Source organism: Zeus faber (genome assembly GCF_960531495.2).
Source record: "Zeus faber genome assembly, chromosome: 17".
Lineage (NCBI taxonomy): Eukaryota > Metazoa > Chordata > Actinopteri > Zeiformes > Zeidae > Zeus > Zeus faber.
This window is the reverse complement of record NC_137204.1, coordinates 10423045-10441669: the sequence shown is the minus strand read 5'-3', so window position 1 is coordinate 10441669 and position 18625 is coordinate 10423045. Positions and strand designations below refer to the sequence as shown.

Genomic DNA, 18625 nt, shown 5'->3' with positions numbered 1-18625 from the left:
CTGTTATATTTCCACAATAACTACTTCTTTCACATTTGAAAGTGGATTCTAGGTACCTGCGTAAATTTAGAAACGGGAGTGTTCAAGGATCTCCTTTTACCGTTTAAGAGCCAGGCCTCAGCTCTGCGCCGTAAAACTCCCTATTTGGCTATTTACAACTGCCTGCCTGTTTGGGGAAAACATGTGTTTCCTCCATTTTGGAAATAATTCCATAGAAATCTATGAAATTCAAATACATGTTTTGGTTCCGTAATGTAATGTCACGTTTAAATACAAAAAAAAGGGTCCTCTTAATACTAAATGTAATGTGTTTAATGGTATTTCAGATTTGGTAGCACGGTAAAAAATGCCATTACTGAGAGGCCATAAGCTTGTAGGCTTGCACAGCCTCCAAAAATCCATACAAGAATCTGCTAAATAAACACGACAAATATCAATAACTGTTCTGCACAAGGTCGAGCGCCGGGATAAGCATTGAGCCCAAATAAAGGTCATCTAAACGGTGTCCCTTTTCTATGATGTATTTATTTCTTTGCAGGTTTTTTTTATTTATCTATCATGAACAATATCAAAACATATTTAGAAATGTTTTTAATTTCATTGTTTACCCCGTGCACGTTTCCGCATTACAATTGCTTGTTTAAAAGGTCGGCTTCAAACTGGGTCAAAGTTGAACCCGTTTCAGAATTTGTTTGTGTTGCAAAACCACCTCCCGAGACTACCGATGGTTGTTGTGTGTACAGTGTACAAAAGTTCAATCTTTCATACAGTCCATTTTGATGAATCAGCCTAATATGTGTAGGAAAGGATATGATGCGGGAGTGAAAGGCTCTCCACAACTTGCGGCGCACATTGTTTTGAAACACATCGTTGGCGCTTGTATTTGTATTTGTGTTTGTAGTACTGTATTAGTCATATGTTCAATCAGGCTTGGTATTGCTTTGCCACAAACAAAGTACTAAGGGCCGATGCAAACACAGGGCTTTATGACTGTGCCATAAGAACCAAGGCCTTGTTCTGGCTTAGTACACGCCTATGGAAAACTATAAAATTCAAAATGTAATCAAATATGCAATTCTGGGCGGGGCGGGGCACTCAGCTCAGTTTTTACGCTCTCAACGGTCTTAGTTTTGAGTCTGAAAAAGCTAAAGGGTCCCAATACGTTGGTTTAGATCCATAACTCGCAAATAGCAAAGCTCTTGTCGAGGGGATCGCCCGAAAACTTCAGATTGTTTTGTCCCCGAAATCGACGTTTCCCTTAGTGGACTGATTGACGTGAAATGTCCTTCCCAAAACCGAGGTATAGCAATTCCTGAGCATACGGGCGCTTAGTGCAACGATCAGTGTTAACACCGTCTGTAGGAGAGTTACACCTTCAACGGCATTCTCTCATGCGGCGGGGGCTGTTGTGCCGCCTTCCTCTTGTTTTTTTTTTTTTAATTTTTATTTTATTTTATGGTCTTCTGGAGCCCCGCAATCCTCAGGCATGCTAAATGTCTCTACGTGCCGCTGCAGATACTTACTTTGAGTTATGTTGATGCTTCTCTGGTTTTCCAGTGGGCGTCGGAAGATATCTATTTATTTAATTTTATTTTTTTAAAGGTAGCTTTGCAGTCTGGAGGTACTTGCGGTTCACGTACACAAAGTCTGGGGAAACTTCTATGCTTTCCCCTCCCCTGTTTTCTTTTGAGCGCTTAAATAATCCAGTTTTTCCCTCCATGATGGACATTTAGAAGTGACGCTTTTACATCCGTCTTCACGAGTCGTCCCGTCCGTTTCCTGACGGTCGCCTTGAGATACCGTCCCTTCTTTTGGGAGTTTCTTCTTTTGCTTCCACTCCAGCAGCTGCAGCCACATTGCAGACCTTTAAAGAGTCTGTAGTATTCGCCAAGTTTTTAAAGGACCGCCTTATAAAGGGCATTGATGGGCAGGGATGGCCATTCCGAATTTGTTTTTCTGACCGATAGCCGACCTTCATTAACCGATCGTTAACCATTATAAGACAAGATTAAGATATTAGGTACACTGTATAAGTATTTTGGTGTTTTTTTATTGGACTTAACAAATTCTAATTATAAATAAGGGGAATCATATATTCTTATACGCAAACACGGCTCTCTGTGCGCCCCGACCGCAGAGAGCTGTGGAACCGTTCCATATTTGAAGGAACAGGGGACGGGGCACGTTCCTCCATGCCCCCGCATTGAACAGATGCAATTCGACTGACAAAATTCTGAGTTGGGTACAGCCCTCGAAATAACTAATAATAATCGGAGACACACAAAAGCCCCCTCCCATATGTTTAACGGACTGTCCCTCCCAGTGAAGAGCGGCGCAACTGAAAAGCTCAGTTTCTGCAGAAGCCCTTGAACACAGCAGGGAAGACAGTCAATGATGATAACTAACAATGACGATTGTCTTCATATTTCATATCACTCCTGTAATGTTCACCAGCAAAAAAAGTTACACGCAAAAACAATTTGTATTTTATTATTTGCGGTATTGCGGTATTCATCACAGCCTAGTTGCACATGTCGCCCCCATGAGTTGTATTTAATAAATAGATTGTGGAGATTTTTTTTCTTTTACCATGCAACAAACTTTTTTATTTTTAATTATTATTTTTTAACAATATTTTTTACTGTTTAACTGATTGTATTAATCAGTCTGAATTCTTTTTGTCGGTTAATGGTTAAATGGTTAATTATTAACATCCTTAATTTCAAGGTTTACAGTGCTACTTTGTAAGCACATATGACATATTTTCTTATAATATTGATAATATTATTATTTATACATTTTTTGATATTTATATTACTATTATTTATATTCTTCTCTTTGCATGCCTCCAGTTAATTGTCGGGACGTCTCTCTTCGTTCGGACGTTCTTAGCATTTGCAAAAAATTGTCTTGCCTGGAGAAGGTACAGTGATTCGGGTTTGTAATACCCATCTCTTTTGTGAAGGAAGTCAAGGTAAGTCCAGGTTGTCTTGACAATCAGAGAAGCTGGCTGTTTAATCTGAATCTGAATCATAATCTGTTTGTTCGGCCAAGTACGCTTACATGTAAGAAGAATTTGTCGTGCATTGCTTTACAGATAATTTGTATGAAAAAAGCATAAAGTCTGAAAATGGCCAAATATATAAAAATGGCCAAAAATAAAGAACAGAAATAGCCAAATATGTATAATATACAGTATATTCAAAGTACAGGATAAATTATAGGTATATTTATATAAAGTGTGAATTATTATCTCTCCTGTACTCGTACTAAATGGAGAAACGGGGGCTGTTTCGTTCAAAGTGCTCTGCACAACCGCAGCTTTGGCAAACACCCGCTCTGAAAGTTGTTCCAGGACATCCGTCCAGTCATTTGAGTTGTGATGACAGCAGTGTTGGTAGAAGCGACTGGGCTGAAGGACCTCGACTTGTTTAAATTTGAAATGCCGGCTGGATCCGTGGTGGCGATCACCTTGATTGTACTACAACCTGCAAACCTGCTACGAGGCGTAAAGTGTGCTCTAGGGCATAAGGCCTGGTTTGCATATCAGCTGTCTCACTGGGAAATATGTTATTAATAATAAGATATGACGAGGGCAGCTTTGCTTCCCTTTATTTCTCAGTAACGACTGCATGATCACAGAGATATTTTGGGGGTAAATAATTATAAAAACAATTTGAATCGCTTTTAATAGGATCGTTCTATGGTTGGCAAGTATGTGTTGTAAAGAAAATTTTAAAAAAAAGATTGTTCCGTTAGGTTAGAGACGAAGCAGAAAGAAACTCATGTCGAGTTGAGTGTGTGTGTGTGTGTGTGTGTGTGTGTGTGTGTGTGTGTGTGTGTGTGTGTGCGTGTGCGTATGTCTCTGTCTTCACCCCGAGAGGCCATTTGTTGAATTAGCTGGGCAGTGTTGAAGTATTCTGCAATTAAAGTTAATCCTTGACTTCTGGTGATGTAAGAACCAGGCCACTTTATAGTGTCTCAAGCCCTGCCCCCCTTTCCCCCTAATGGCTGCTTCTGGTGTTTGGTCCTTGCAGAGTCTTTGTTTGCGTGTGTGTCCGCCCGCAGTTGTCTTGTCTGCAAACACAGAGAGAGAGAGAGAGAGAGAGAGAGAGAGAGAGAGAGGAGAGAGAGAGAGAGAGAGAGAGAGAGAGAGATGAGAGAGAGAGAGAGAGAGAGGAGAGAGAGAGAGAGGAGAGAGAGAGAGAGAGAGAGAGAGAGAGAGAGAGAGAGAGAGAGAGAGAGAGAGAGAGAGAGAGAGAGAGAGAGAGGAAATGACACATAGCATCTGGAGGAGTGATAAGGGCAAAGAGGAAGAAGTGAGAAGCAACGATACCGCACTCCTGGCCTAAACAAAATGGCTAAAACTGAATCTGGGAGTTCTGGTATATTCCAAACGATCTAATGTGCGATGAAAATGTTTGAAACACCGCTTAAGATAAACAATATGTTGTATATGTATAATGAAAAAAAAAAAAAAAAAGAATATCTTGTGTTGCAAGATCAAAATTCCAAACTTGTATTAAACTCATCTAATTTGTTAGCTCCAGTCAGAGGAGCTGCTCTGTGCTCCTCAGAACAAGCTGTGTCTCATGGAAAGTGAGAACTACTCGTAGTGGCGAAAGGTTCGACTCTGTTTAGGTTCGGTTCTTGACTAGTCACTCAGCAAGTGGTAAAGAATCATTCCATTTTCCAACTTTCAGTGTAACGCGTGGTGAGCGAGGGATGAACGAGAGAGGACTCGCAAAGGGAATTCTCCCAAGAATCATTTCATTCTGTGAAAATTATTCATTTTGGTGGAATGCAAAGAGTAAATCAGTCGCATTCTAAATGAATCATGCCGAATGCCGAGACCCGTTGTGCCTTCGACGTCAATTTACTCCTCAGTAATTATTTTCCGTTTGTGAGTTGACGATTCACTCGCTCGCCCACTCTGTAGCCGCAGGTGCTCCGGACCCCTGAGTCATTTAAAATATTTGTTAAAGTCAAACAGGTTGACGAGTCTTGCATCACAACTATTACTAGGCCATAATATTTAGTGCAGTTAGACATGTTTGATGTTTTTAGCGGTTAACAGGATAGCGGTGTTCCTTTGGGAGTATTTCATCGTAAGAAATGTGCCTTGGCAGGGAGGGGGGAAAAAAAAAAAAGCGTGGGGAACACTGTCTAATGAGGGTTAAGGAGGGTGTGAACCGTCCTGTGTCCAGAGTAGGATCCTGTTAGGCGTCTATTTTTGCAGCGCTAATACCTGATGCTAATCAGATAAGACCAAGGGGATACACGCATGTTCCTTCAAGCGCTCTCGCTATGTCCAGCTGGCGTCTGCTTTCTGACCCGCAGGAATAACGTCAAGTCAGCAACTGCTGAGTTGACGACGGCGGATTCACAAAATTGATGTTTTTTTGCGCAATTGACCCCAGAGTCAACTTTTTCCAGCAGCGTTGCATTAAGGTTATTGATCATTTGCAGCCAGGAACACAAAACGAGATAACGTTTCACGTCACCCATCAAAGATCAATGGGTTTTATTGTTGTGATTGTCTTGTTTTGTTATTTCTTCACACTTTTGTCGTTGTGTTGCCCCCGCAGGCTTTCTTCTGTTCAAGGACTTCTGTATGAATGAAATCGATGAGGCCGTACCGCAGCTGAAGTTCTACGAAGAGGTAAATTTGAAGTGTGTGTGTGTGTGTGTGTGTGTGCGCGTGTGTGTGCATGTGTGCTGGATTAGAGGGCATCATGCGATGGGTGAGAGATTAGGCTGTAATCCCGCCCGTTCAGACTTATCCCCTCCCCGGGGGGAAGCGCGTGCGGCATTTGTTGTCGTTTGTGGGGCTGACATTGTGCGCGCTTTTCAGATTAAGGACTATGAGAAGCTCGACTCCGAGGAGGAGAGGTTGTGCCGCAGCCGGCAGATTTACGACGGCTACATCATGAAGGAGCTGCTGTCCTGTTCACACGTGAGGACGCTTATCCCTTCACACCGTGACCTGTGTCTTCACTGCAATGTCAACTAGTCTGATCCCAGGCCTCCTCACCTTGTACTTCACAATCTGAATCTCTTTATTTCGCCATAAGTACATTTTCATATGCAAGGAATTTGTTGTGACAATTGGCACAAACATTTTTACAGTCTGAAAATAATACAACTAGAATAGCCATATGTGCAGGAAAACCCAAATATACACAATATACAAAAAGTGAGTCAATTGCACAGGATGAGTTAAGTTAGAAGGTAATAGCAAGCAAATGGCAGCATCGTTGCTATTATGGCTGTGTATAACATATAAATGAAGTCGGATATACTGGACAGGATGAGTAATTATGTATCCAATAATATGGGCATGGATAACAATGAATAAGTACCTATATGTTACTACAATGTTATTACAGTGACTGCAATGTTATTTCAGTGTAATATGTACAATATGGCAGGTGTTCAATCTAGTATTGAAGTTTTAAAAGTTGTCCTCACATTCAGCACCTAACAAGTTGTGTGTGTGTGCCTCCGCTTCTAAGTAGGATGCAAATTTAATATTTATGGCACAGAACAAGGCAACCAGAGATGGAATTATATTCGACATCAATCAACACACACTCAGCGATGGGCCCCGTGAGAAATCACACGTCCCTTAGATTTCACACCTTTGGGAGCGGGGGGGCCTCCAATGAAAACAGACCTGAAAATACCCCAGAAGGTGTATGTTTACCTACATGTTTATGTTGGGGTTTTTTTTAGCCTTTCTCCAAAAAGGCAGTGGACCATGTTCAGACTCACTTGGCAAAGAAACAGGTGCCCCCAACCCTTTTCCAGGTAAGAGGCCCTCTGTCAAACGAGACCACACACACACACACACACACACACACACACACACACACACACACACACACACACACACACACACACACACACACACATTTCCTGGACAATTATTTATAAACACTAATGTTATTAAATAGTTGATGTAAAAAAAGTGACCTTACTAAGACATGGGGAGAATTGTAACTTTTGTGACCCGCTTTGCAAACGTCCCATTAAACGAGACTTGAATCACCGGGAACCTCCAGAACCCTAATGCTTATCCGCTTCCCCCCCAGCCATACATTGTGGAGATCTGCGACAGCCTGAGAGGGAAGATCTTCCAGAAGTTCATCGAGAGGTGAGACAGGGGAGCGGGATACCCAAATTCATCCGTTCTCAGATTTATTTTGGACCGCCGCTACCGTCGTTTCAACCGTTCTCTCCTCCATCCTTTCAGTGATAAATTCACTCGGTTTTGCCAGTGGAAGAACGTCGAACTCAACATTCACGTGAGTGCCGGCAAATGTCGTTTACGGGCGAGTTGTCCTCGATCGCCGGCGCGCATTGTCTAAACGGTTTTCTCTCCCGCGATACTCCCGCCGCCCTCTGCAGTTGACCATGAATGACTTCAGCGTGCACCGGATCATCGGGAGAGGCGGCTTCGGCGAAGTCTACGGCTGCCGGAAGGCAGACACGGGGAAGATGTAAGTAGCACGGAAAGGAGAGATGATGACGGAAGAAGCGGATTTTCTCATGATTTAGGTGTGTGTGTGTGTGTGTGTGTGTGTGTGTGTGTGTGTGTGTGTGTGTGTCAGGTATGCCATGAAGTGTTTGGACAAAAAACGGATCAAGATGAAGCAGGGGGAGACTCTCGCTCTAAATGAGAGGATCATGCTGTCATTGGTCAGCACGGGGGTGAGTTGCGCACACACACTTTCCGTTCCATGGCGATCTGAGTAATCACTTTGATAGTCATAACTTATAATAGACATAACTCACAATTGAACTGTTATGACTACTCAAGCTGATCATTTGAAGATGCACAATGTCTTTGATATTTACAACCTCCTTCTAGGACCTAATGGAGTCGTTAGAGATGCGAAAAAAATAAAAAAAAAAGTTGAATGATGATGTTTCTCGCTCCCGCCCCCTAGGACTGTCCGTTCATTGTGTGTATGACGTACGCCTTCCACACCCCAGACAAGCTCTGCTTCATCCTGGACTTAATGAACGGTACGGTGCTGCTGTCGTCCCCTCTTTGACCGAGCTCCCAAGACCGTATTGACTCCCTTTTTTCCTCCGTTCCTGGTAGAGAGAGACACGTTAACCCCATCACACGCCAGCCGGAACACTCTGCACTCAAGAGTGGACCCTTTTTAATGGCAGATGTCCATTTAAATGGTCGATGTTTCATTTAATAAAATGTCCTGAAATAGACCAGAGTTTTGGAAATGATCAGAATTGCATGTTGAGATATCTTAATAAAGAGACCTTCCTAGGTGTCTGGACTTTCGTCGTTCTACATTAATACTTAAACGGGCGGTTTCACATACAGGGTTTAATCGGAATCTGGAAAAATAATGATCCTACATGAATAAAAATGCATTTCTGTGATGTTGCTTCATTTGGGATTAATTAGTTCAAGACTAGGATGTACTAGACTAAAGTAATGAGGGATGAGTCAGATCCTTCTGTCTGGTCTTGGTCCAGATCATCCATGTTCTCTATTGTCAAGGTCGACATGGAGGCCACGTCCATTAATCCAAAGATAAACCTGCCTCTGGACAGGTTTAATTGAAGCCTTCACTTACACCGAGATTAGCTCCCACCCTCCCGATTAGAAGAAGTTGGAAGTTCCAGGAATAACTCAAGATGACGGCCGGACATCCATCGCCGTGTGTGTGCCATGGTTAAGGCCTAATCTTTGCATCTTTGTCCCGCCTACGGCTCTCTGCAGGGGGCGACCTGCACTACCACCTGTCTCAGCACGGCGTGTTCAGCGAGAAAGAGATGCGTTTCTACGCCGCCGAGATCATCCTGGGCCTTGAGCACATGCATAACCGCTTCGTTGTCTACAGAGACCTTAAGGTAGAGCCCCGTTATCTATAACTACCCTCCCATTCTCAGCCTCCTTTCGGTGTAAAAGTTATGGCGAAAGTGCTGCGATGTTGCCTTTACTCTAAATAATTTATCATTGCAATGAGCTAAGTATGGAAACACTGAATATGCATGAAAGCCATGTATGAAATCCAGATTGTAACTGGAATTGACTATCACATATATTCTTCAGTGTAATGTGTTTAATTCAAAAAAGGGAATTGAATCTATTGAGCTGCTTCCTTTTTTCCGTGATAGTTGTCCCTCAAATTGAATTGCGAATCCTGATGGATGTACAGATTGTGGTTGTTTGTGCAGAGCTCTACGGTCGGTCTTCACAGTACAATGATACCCAAGGGAAAACAGAAAAAGTGTTGCCATCCACAATGTATTAGTTTTGTCATTGATAAATTAGAGCTCTAGCATTTCCTTAATACACTTGCAGCATTGCGAGGTCATACAATCATTCTACTCCCCATGTGCAGCTCCATAGTGAAGTTAACCGTACAAACACACAGTGGTTAATGCCATTATTGCAACAATAGGCGAAAAAGGAAAACACCCTCAAAATGTAATCAACCCTTCCTTATGCCTCAGGGAATCACTCCAGCCATCCTTGGCATAACTGCATGTGGTCTTTTTTTATTTTTTATTTTTTTTTTTTACAATGTTCCTTTAAAACAAAATGTAATATATACGGATGTTTTTTTTCCCCCTTCAATCTAACAGATCTGCATCGGACATGTTTTGATGGCCGTCTGCTTTTCCTCAGTCCTCCCTCCCCCTGTTTGGACTGGTTGCCATAATAATTGATATACTTTGCTCAAAGTTCGGGAACAGTTTAAGGGACGTTCAATAAACAGAGCGGGGCAATGCAGTTATTGCTCCTAGGCTCCTTGTAGGAGCAAGAGAGAGAGGGAGTCCCGTTTTTTGCCAAAAAGAGAAAAACCAGGACACAAGATCTCCTCGTATCGGCCTAGTCCAAATGTGAATGCCTGAACCGCTCTCTGTTAATGGAGCGCCTTAAACGGAAACGGGAACTGAAGATATGAATCAGTGCAACTCGGCCACACTCGTTTCCTATGGTTATAATTTTCTCTCCCATATTTTCTCTCTCTCTCTCTCTCTCCCCCCCCCCCCCCCCCCCCCCCCCCCCCCCGCCTCTCCGGCTTTAGCCAGCAAATATTCTGTTGGACGAACACGGTCACGTTCGCATCTCGGACCTGGGCCTCGCCTGCGACTTCTCAAAGAAGAAACCTCACGCCAGCGTGTAAGTTTGAACTCGGAGGGTCGCAATCCGAAACAACTTTTTTGTTCAAAGCCGTACGTTTGTGTGAGTTGAGCGCAAACAATGACACGTAAACGCTGTGGTGTCTTGCTTACAGCGGCACGCATGGCTACATGGCTCCGGAGGTGCTTCAGAAGGGGACGGCGTACGACAGCAGCGCCGACTGGTTTTCCCTGGGCTGCATGCTTTTCAAACTGCTACGAGGGTAATCGCAAACCTGTGGGTGTGGGAGGGTGGGTGTCTGATCTTTGGTGTGTAAATGCCAAAAGGTCTGGTTCCAGTAGGTCAGAAATGGGGTAATGGTTTTGTGATGTTGTCTTCCTATTGATGTGTGTTTGAACATAAAGAGAAGGGGCTGTAGTGGTGATGGTGTCAGAGGTGCTGTGGAAAAAAGGAGGCATTAATAATTTAATAAATAATAATGATAATACACTGGTAATGATAATAAATAGATGATAACAACGATGATGACAATAAATAATTATAAGTATGATAATTACTTGATTTACATTGATGATAATAATAATAAATCATAATAAAAGGATGGAGGATTATAATAATAATTAATTTATAATAGTAATAAATAAATATTGCTGCAGCCAGCAAAGCACAGGGTCCAGTTGAGTTGTGTTAAGAACCATTTTCCAAGTTTCTATTTTTTCACGAGTATTTCTCATGCTCATGTGTTTGTCCAATCACTGTGGACTTAACATCCGGACCACTCACCGTGCAAAAAGAAAGGGACGGTTCCTCCAAAGGTTGTTAGAACTTCCTGCGGTGCAAAGACGCCTTCTGTGACCAATTATAGTTTTCAAGGTTTTGTAAAACCCAGCACGGGTTACAGCTTTCCGAGGCTTCCTTTAAACGCAGCATCGGCTCAAGTTGTCTACGTGTGTCTGCAAGAGGCTGGATAGGAATGACTTCCAAGAGACGAAGCTTGGGCGTATATAACTTTGGATGATGATGTCACAAAGTGGTCCGCTCCTGAAACTAAATCACGTCGCCTCAACGTTCTTTGACTTTCGGTTAAATTAGCCAGTTATTCACAAATTTCTGCTCCAAATGCGGATCGATATTGAACAAACTCGTCTGAAACGTCCCATTGGAACCAGACTATTGGATGGAAAATAATAATAATAATAATAATAATAATAATAATAATAATAAATACAAATATATTATTATACAAATAAATAAATGCATTGATATTGATAGTAAGCTTTATTTGTATAGCACATTTCATACACGTGGTTTACATGAATAGATCACATTAATAGAAGGCAGTCAAGTTATAGATAAAACAATAAAACAAGCAAACAAGAAAAATGCATTTAATGAAAGTAGGTAAATGATATTGTACTTGTTTTCCGATTGTGGGTCATCAATTTAGACCGATTAGATGTAATAAGATGCCTTTTCTCCTCCCCTTTATTGCGTTCTATTTCTGTCTTCCTTCCTTCCGTACTCACATACTGCCGTATGTGCCGTCATACACTTTTCCCTGTATTTTCTCATCGTGTCTCCTCTCTCCCTCTTCCCTCTCCAGGCACAGTCCTTTCAGACAGCACAAAACCAAAGACAAACACGAGATCGATCGCATGACGCTAACCATGGTGAGATATAAGCGACTTGTGCCACCTGTAAAACTCCTTACCTCGCGGGAAGTCACTGGCAGCATGTATTCTCTCTCACACACACACACTCACTCACTCACTCACTCATTCACAAGAACGCTCTCATGTACACAGAAGGTGAAACTCGCAGGCTATGTGAGTCTTCGCTCTACAAGATCCACCAGGTCCGGCCCATGTTTACCTTCCCTCCCCACACAAAGGGTTAATTATGCTTATGCATACTAACCCTCAGCATAAGAAACCCGCCTGTTTCGGAAACATTTATATTGAATTTATCCACACCTCACCTATCCATGCTAAAAGGTCGGCTGAACCAACTTTTAAAATGTATTCTTCAAAACTTTTTGTTAAATAAAAAATAAATAAAACACAGTAGTCTATGTTCAGGGCTTTTTGGCCACAGGTAAAGTTGGTACAGGAATAACTGGTGGGGAAAAATAACCTACAAATATATCTAAGGGATCGTACAGTGAGTAAAATGTGTCAGGAAAGTAAGTTTTACATCTTGAATTGCTTGGCTCAAAGGCACACATGGCATTTGCACTTAGTATTGGCGGACGAAGCGCATTGTGTGGCCCTGGTATGACATGCGCTTTATCAATAAAGTGTGACTTGACTTGACAAAACTTCATTGAAGATTTAAAAAGAGTCAGTATTGAATAAATCCACTGTAAAAAAAAAAAATAAAATAAAAAAATTTGGATATTCATGTTTGTTGGAATAAACCACAGAGCTTGATTTGGTTTCAAGAAATGTATCTCTTCTTTAAGTCACAACTATCACCAATTACAAATTGGAATTACTGTGTATATTGAAAAAGGAAATTAGGATAAGCCGTTTAACTTTTGCATTTCAACACAACCTTGCTATAGTCTTTTATCTTTATTGTAATGAAGTGTTGGGGCTTCCTCTTACACTCACACACACAAACACTGATGCCACCACACGTAGACTGGGCGACCTTACGATTTTTATCCAGGCACTTAATCCGTTTAGCCCCCTAATCTGTGTGTGCGTGCGTGTGTGTTTGTGTGTGTGTTTGTGAAAGAGAAAGGTGTGTAAGTCATCCATGACGGGGCTAAAAAAAAAAAAAAGCTTGTGCCGCAAGTCGACGTGTTTATCAAACTTCATGAATTGTTTCATTGTATAAACATGATGGACAGACGGATGGAGGGATGGAGTGGAGCTCGCCCCCTCCCCCCCGATAGATTATGCGTCCGGTGTTTTTAGGGTCTGCCGATCAGAACGACGGTCATGATGTCTTCCAACTTGTTGTCCCTCAGTACTTCCCGCTCCTTTACTTCCTCTTCCTCTTCCCCTCCGCCCCTCAGAATGTGGAGCTGCCGGATACGTTCACGGCCGAGCTGAAGTGTCTGCTGGAGGGCCTGCTGCAGAGGGACGTGTCCAAGAGGCTCGGCTGCCTGGGGCGGGGGTGAGACAACGCAACCGGCCGGCATTACTTACCAAAGAGATATGTCGTGAAAAATGTGAAAGTTCCACTATATTTATATAAAAAAGTCGCAAGATCAAAATTTGCAGAGGCTGCACTAACGCATCCAATTCATCAGTTCACCGGTTGCAGCCAGGATAGCTGCTCCAGCGGAACTTGTCCGACTCTGGGAGTGAGGACTATTTGTAGTGATGAAAGTCTGGCTTCTTTTTTTATTTTATTTTTATTTTATTTTTTGGAGATTCTGTTCTTGACGAGTCATTTGATCAAAAAGAGATGTTTGATTTTCCAGCTGCACGAAAGGCTCAGGGGTCTCTGAATTGACTGGCTCCAAATTGTGAACGGTATTCTCACAAGAATTGTTCGATCCTGTCAAAATGATTCATTTTGGTGGAATGCAAAGAGCAAATCAATGACGTTCACGTTCAATATGAATATGCTAAATGCCACTGGCCTTTTTCAACTTGGCCTTTAATGAAGCCCTCAAAAATTATTTTTAGCTTGAATCAAAGATTCGCTGTTTTGATAGAATGACTCCCGCTGCATTTAAACGATTTGTTCGCTACAAACGAATCGTCTGCGAGTCTCGCGTCACCACTGGTAGGCCACAATAATAATAATAATACAGTTATTCATTACATAAGTGTCATACACTCTGATGTTCTTAACGGTTAACAGGATAGTAGTGTGCCGTGCCATAGGGAAACACCGGACTGACAACATTCTGCAGAGTTTGGTCAAAAAAAAAAAACATTGTGGGAAATACCGCCACCTGCTGGTGAAATGTAGCCCACACCCCACCCCAGCCCAGCCCAGCCCAGCCCACCCCACCTCACCCCACCCGACCTCACCCCTTTTCTCTTCACTTCACATGATCACGCAGAGCCCCAGAGGTGAAAGAGCATCTATTTTTCAAAGGCATCGACTGGCAGCAGGTGTACCTCCAGAAGGTAAGCCAAGTCCTATTTTCTGTGCTATTTTATATTCATCTTCATAAACCGCTTATAATGGCTTTTGTGGTTATGGTCAACTAGTTATTGCCTCCAAAATGTTATCGTTTGCAATAGAAAAAGTGTGTGTGTGTGTGTGTGTGTGTGTGTGTGTGTGTGTGTGTGTGTGTGTGTGTGTGTGTGTGTGTGTGTGTGTGTGTGTGTGTGTGTGTGTGTGTGTGTGTGTGTGTTCCAGTGAAGGATGACTGCGGCAGATTTTTATTTTTCCGAGTGTAACTCCTTAAAAGCAACACAGGATGGAGCCAGCAGTCCACCAAGCCCCGCTCGCTCTCTCTCACCAGAGCACAGTTCAGAGCATTTCCAGATGTTAATGTAATAGTAGTGTCCGCCCCCTCTATCCATCTTTCCTGATCTCTCCCCCCCTCCTCTCCAGTACTCCCCCCCACTCATCCCTCCGAGGGGAGAGGTCAACGCCGCCGACGCTTTTGACATCGGCTCCTTTGACGAAGAGGACACCAAGGGCATCAAGGTACACTCAAACCTTCGATTTTTTTGGTCGATATATCCCAGAATATTTTGTGTGCAGGCTACCACATCGGTAAGACATTTTCAGCACCAAGCGTATTATCGCTTTAAATGTTCGGAGTGCAATAGCAGGAAAGCCCCGATGTGATTCTCAAAGATAAAAAGGATAGGTCATATCAGCTATTTAGCTCTTATGTCGTTGCTTGCTAAATCAGATTTTCACATTAACCCTGACTTCACCGGGACGAGGTTAGAAGTGGGTTCTGCTCCACTTTTAATGAAATTGTTATGAGAAGTAGTTCAACAAAGGCCACGGTGTACCAAAAAGAAAATTATAAATATCAAATATATATCAAAATTGCCAGGCGGCACTAATTCACCTAATGCATCAGTTAGGAATGGAATTCTCCCAAGAATCATTTAGTTTAATCATTCAATCATTGTGGTGGAATGCAAAGTGTTAATCGGTCACATTCCATATTTATTCCGCAAAATGCCTAGAACTGTTTTTGTCTCGGACTCAGGCTTGAGTAATTATTAAAATTTTGTGATTCGTCACCTCTCATTTTGCCGGAGTGACTCCAAAATCCCGAGTCGTTTAAAAGATGAGTTCGCCGCAAACTAATTGTTCAGGAGTCGCGCGCCGGTGAATATAAGGAGGCCGTGATTTATAAACACAGTTCTGTGGGTGTGTGATGTTTTGTGCAGCGTTAATTGAGGAACAGGATAGGTTAATGTGCCCAGGGATGATTTCATTGTGTCCTCCGACATCCCACCCCTCCTTCTGCTTTCCTCTCAGTTGTTGGACAGCGACCAAGAGCTCTACAAGAACTTCCCGCTGGTGATCTCGGAGCGCTGGCAGCAGGAGGTGGCGGAGACCGTCTACGAGGCCGTCAACTCGGACACGGACAAGAACGAGGCGCGCAAGAGAGCCAAGAACAAGCAGCTGGGCCATGAGGAGGGTAAGACTTCATGCGCATAAGTATGATTAAAAAAAAAATAATAATAATAATAATTAAAAAAAAAACCTGTTTCATGTGGAATATACACCTCCCCAAACGTGCTGACAACCGTGTTGCCCCGCGCAGACTACGCCCTGGGGAAGGACTGCATCATGCACGGCTACATGCTGAAGCTGGGGAACCCCTTCCTCACCCAGTGGCAGCGCCGCTACTTCTACCTGTTCCCCAATCGGGTGGAGTGGCGGGGAGAGGGCGAGTCGCGGGTGAGTGGTTGCGGGGAAAAAAAAGGAGACGAGGCCGCAGCCCACGCATGTTCACGTCACGTGTGATCATTTTCTTCATGTCCGTCTGTGCGAGGGCGTGATCGGTGAATGAAAGTTGTCCCGTCTTGTCTATCCTGGCTCAACGCTTTAGGAGAAGTGGCTAAAACTTTTTAAAAAGCCATCTACGGTGAGTGTTACCGTCACTGCCAGGTTTTTTTGCTATATGTCCTCCTGGTCCCAGCTGCTTTATTGCCTTTGAAAGTAAATAGAATAGGGCTGTCCGTATGTAGAATGTAGAGTTTGGCTCCGGATGACTTGGGCCGGTTGGTTGAATGAGGACCTGGTCACGACCAAGCTTCACTTGGTCACTGACGTCCATTTAAAACTGTACTCACGTCAGTTTGCAAGATGTGGACAATATCTTGTTTTGATAGTTATTCATCCTCGGAAGGAAATTGCAGTGTTACAGCAGCTCATATGAAAAATAGCCAATAGTAATAGTCTTCAGAAATTTTTTTAGAAAAAAACTATGAATTTGCAAAAAAATTGGCAATATTACAACTTGAATATATACTAGAAGACAGATAGAAAAATGTAAAATATATGATACACCTAAAGTTAACAATAAAAAATGAACCCAACAATATAACTACAATCCTAAGAATTAAGTAGAACATCAAAAAAATGTTCAGTGTACACTGAACCCAACAATTAACGATAAACCAGAAAAATAAATATAACATTTGCAAATATACAATGAACCTAATGATATACAATAAATATAAATCTCAAAATGACCAAAAAAAACAATCAAATAAGCTCCAAAAAATACACCGTTAACAATATGACATTATACAATAAACCTAAAACTAGTACTTGAAGATCAAAAAATTGCAAAAAGTTTCCAAGACTCCACCCCAACAATTATCAAATCCCTGTGTTATGTAACATTGCAAATTGTATGTATTAATTAACAGAAAGCATATAAAACAATATTTTTTGTATACAAATTCATTTCTGTGCGATTATCAAGTCACGAGGGGAAACAAAGAATACTCAAAATAGTAACTCAAAATATATCCTTAGTTGACAGCCCTAGTAGAATGCATAGAGTGTGTAGAGCGGTCCTGTACCTCCCTGCTCCATGCTACATAGTGCGCTTACTCCCAAGTACTAGATAGGAGATAAGATATCACTTTAGTCATTCCCATAGGGAAATTCAGTTTTTTTATTTTTTTTTATTTTTTTAATTCTTCTTTTAAGAGAAGATACCAATAGATGAGCCAACATACAGCCAATAGCGACCCATCCAATCCAGTGATCGTAACCATCCGGGCCATATATTCCAAGCGGCCCGTTCTCAATAACCTCCGTTTAGTCTGAACCTCGGGCCACAGCCTTTTCTTTTGGTTGTTTTCTTCCGCCTCATTATTTCCTCAAAGTGGCCAGTCAGCTCATCTGCTGGTTTATCATCGACTCTCCTGCACTTGTGCTTTTGTTGCCGCCCTCTGATTGGTCCGTTTCGGTCCACAGCAAAACCTGTTGACCATGGAGCAGATCGTGACGGTGGAGGAAACACAGATTAAAGACAAGAAGTGCATCCTGTTGCGCATCAAGGGCGGCAAGCAGTTTGTACTACAGTGTGAGGTACGACTTAGGACCCGAAATGTTGAACCCAATGACGTATGTCTGTGTGTGCGTGTGCGTGCATTTCATACTTGTGTGTGTGTGTGTGTGTGTGTGTGTGTGTGTGTGTGTGTGTGTGTGTGTGTGTGTCTGTGTGTGTGCGCGTGTGTTAGAGTGATCCAGAGTTCGTGCAGTGGAAGAAGGAGCTGACCGAGGCGTTCACCGAGGCGCAGAAGCTGCTCCGCCGCGCCCCCAAAGTCATCGGCAAGGGCCGCGCCGGCGTGGTGGAGCTCTCCAAACCCCCCATCATGCACCGCAACAGCAACGGCCTGTGAAGGCACGGGCCACGCGCGTCTCACGCACACACGCACACACACACACACACACACACACACACACACACACACACACACACACACACACACACACACACACACACACACAGACGTCACACACTCGCTCGGTTGTCATGGTATATATTTTTTTGTCCATTACGCTCCCTCTGCCTCCCACCCCTACATCCGCTTATCGAAAAAGCCTCAATCCGAAGGGTTTGTAGCGGACCCCGCCCGGCCCCTGCTGTAGACCACACACACACACACACACACACACACACACACACACACACACACACACACAGCCAACACACACACCGACCCACACAGGATTACTGACCGCAGAGGGCGTTTCCGGGGGAAGGACTCGTGAGCATGTGTAGAACCCTCCTCCTGCATGAAGGTGACAAGGACCAGAATCCCAGAGAATCCTTCCTCCCCCTCTCCTGGTCTTTGCCCCCCCCCCCCGGCGACATGGCTGCCGTGGACGACTGCGTGGGACGGACGGACGGACGGACGGAGGGACGGACGGATGGATGAAGGGATGAACGGACCCGGACCGGACTGAGGCTTCACCGGACCGGGTTCTGGACCGCCTAAAGGAGACTTAAGAGACTCAGACACACACACACACACACACACACACACATTAACATACAGACACATGCTTGAGAACCCCCCCCCCCCCCACATCACA

At 43.3% G+C, this 18625-nt stretch overlaps 1 protein-coding gene across 1 annotated transcript in view; it reads left to right on the top strand.

Annotated features, from left to right (window-relative positions):
* The window catches only part of grk3 (G protein-coupled receptor kinase 3), a gene marked incomplete at both ends in the record, with an annotated part of 40730 nt that extends 22802 nt beyond the window's left edge, over positions 1-17928 (top strand). The window contains 19 exons of the mRNA XM_080017319.1: positions 5589-5662; positions 5855-5956; positions 6736-6810; positions 7095-7156; positions 7256-7307; positions 7411-7502; positions 7614-7713; positions 7953-8031; positions 8756-8886; positions 10071-10165; positions 10281-10388; positions 11730-11796; positions 13149-13249; positions 14151-14217; positions 14651-14746; positions 15542-15704; positions 15831-15967; positions 17501-17614; positions 17767-17928. Coding sequence (XP_079873445.1) covers positions 5589-5662; positions 5855-5956; positions 6736-6810; positions 7095-7156; positions 7256-7307; positions 7411-7502; positions 7614-7713; positions 7953-8031; positions 8756-8886; positions 10071-10165; positions 10281-10388; positions 11730-11796; positions 13149-13249; positions 14151-14217; positions 14651-14746; positions 15542-15704; positions 15831-15967; positions 17501-17614; positions 17767-17928 — 1877 coding nt within the window. The remainder of the gene's footprint in view (positions 1-5588; positions 5663-5854; positions 5957-6735; positions 6811-7094; positions 7157-7255; positions 7308-7410; positions 7503-7613; positions 7714-7952; positions 8032-8755; positions 8887-10070; positions 10166-10280; positions 10389-11729; positions 11797-13148; positions 13250-14150; positions 14218-14650; positions 14747-15541; positions 15705-15830; positions 15968-17500; positions 17615-17766) is intronic.
* Between the last annotated feature and the right edge of the window lie 697 nt (positions 17929-18625).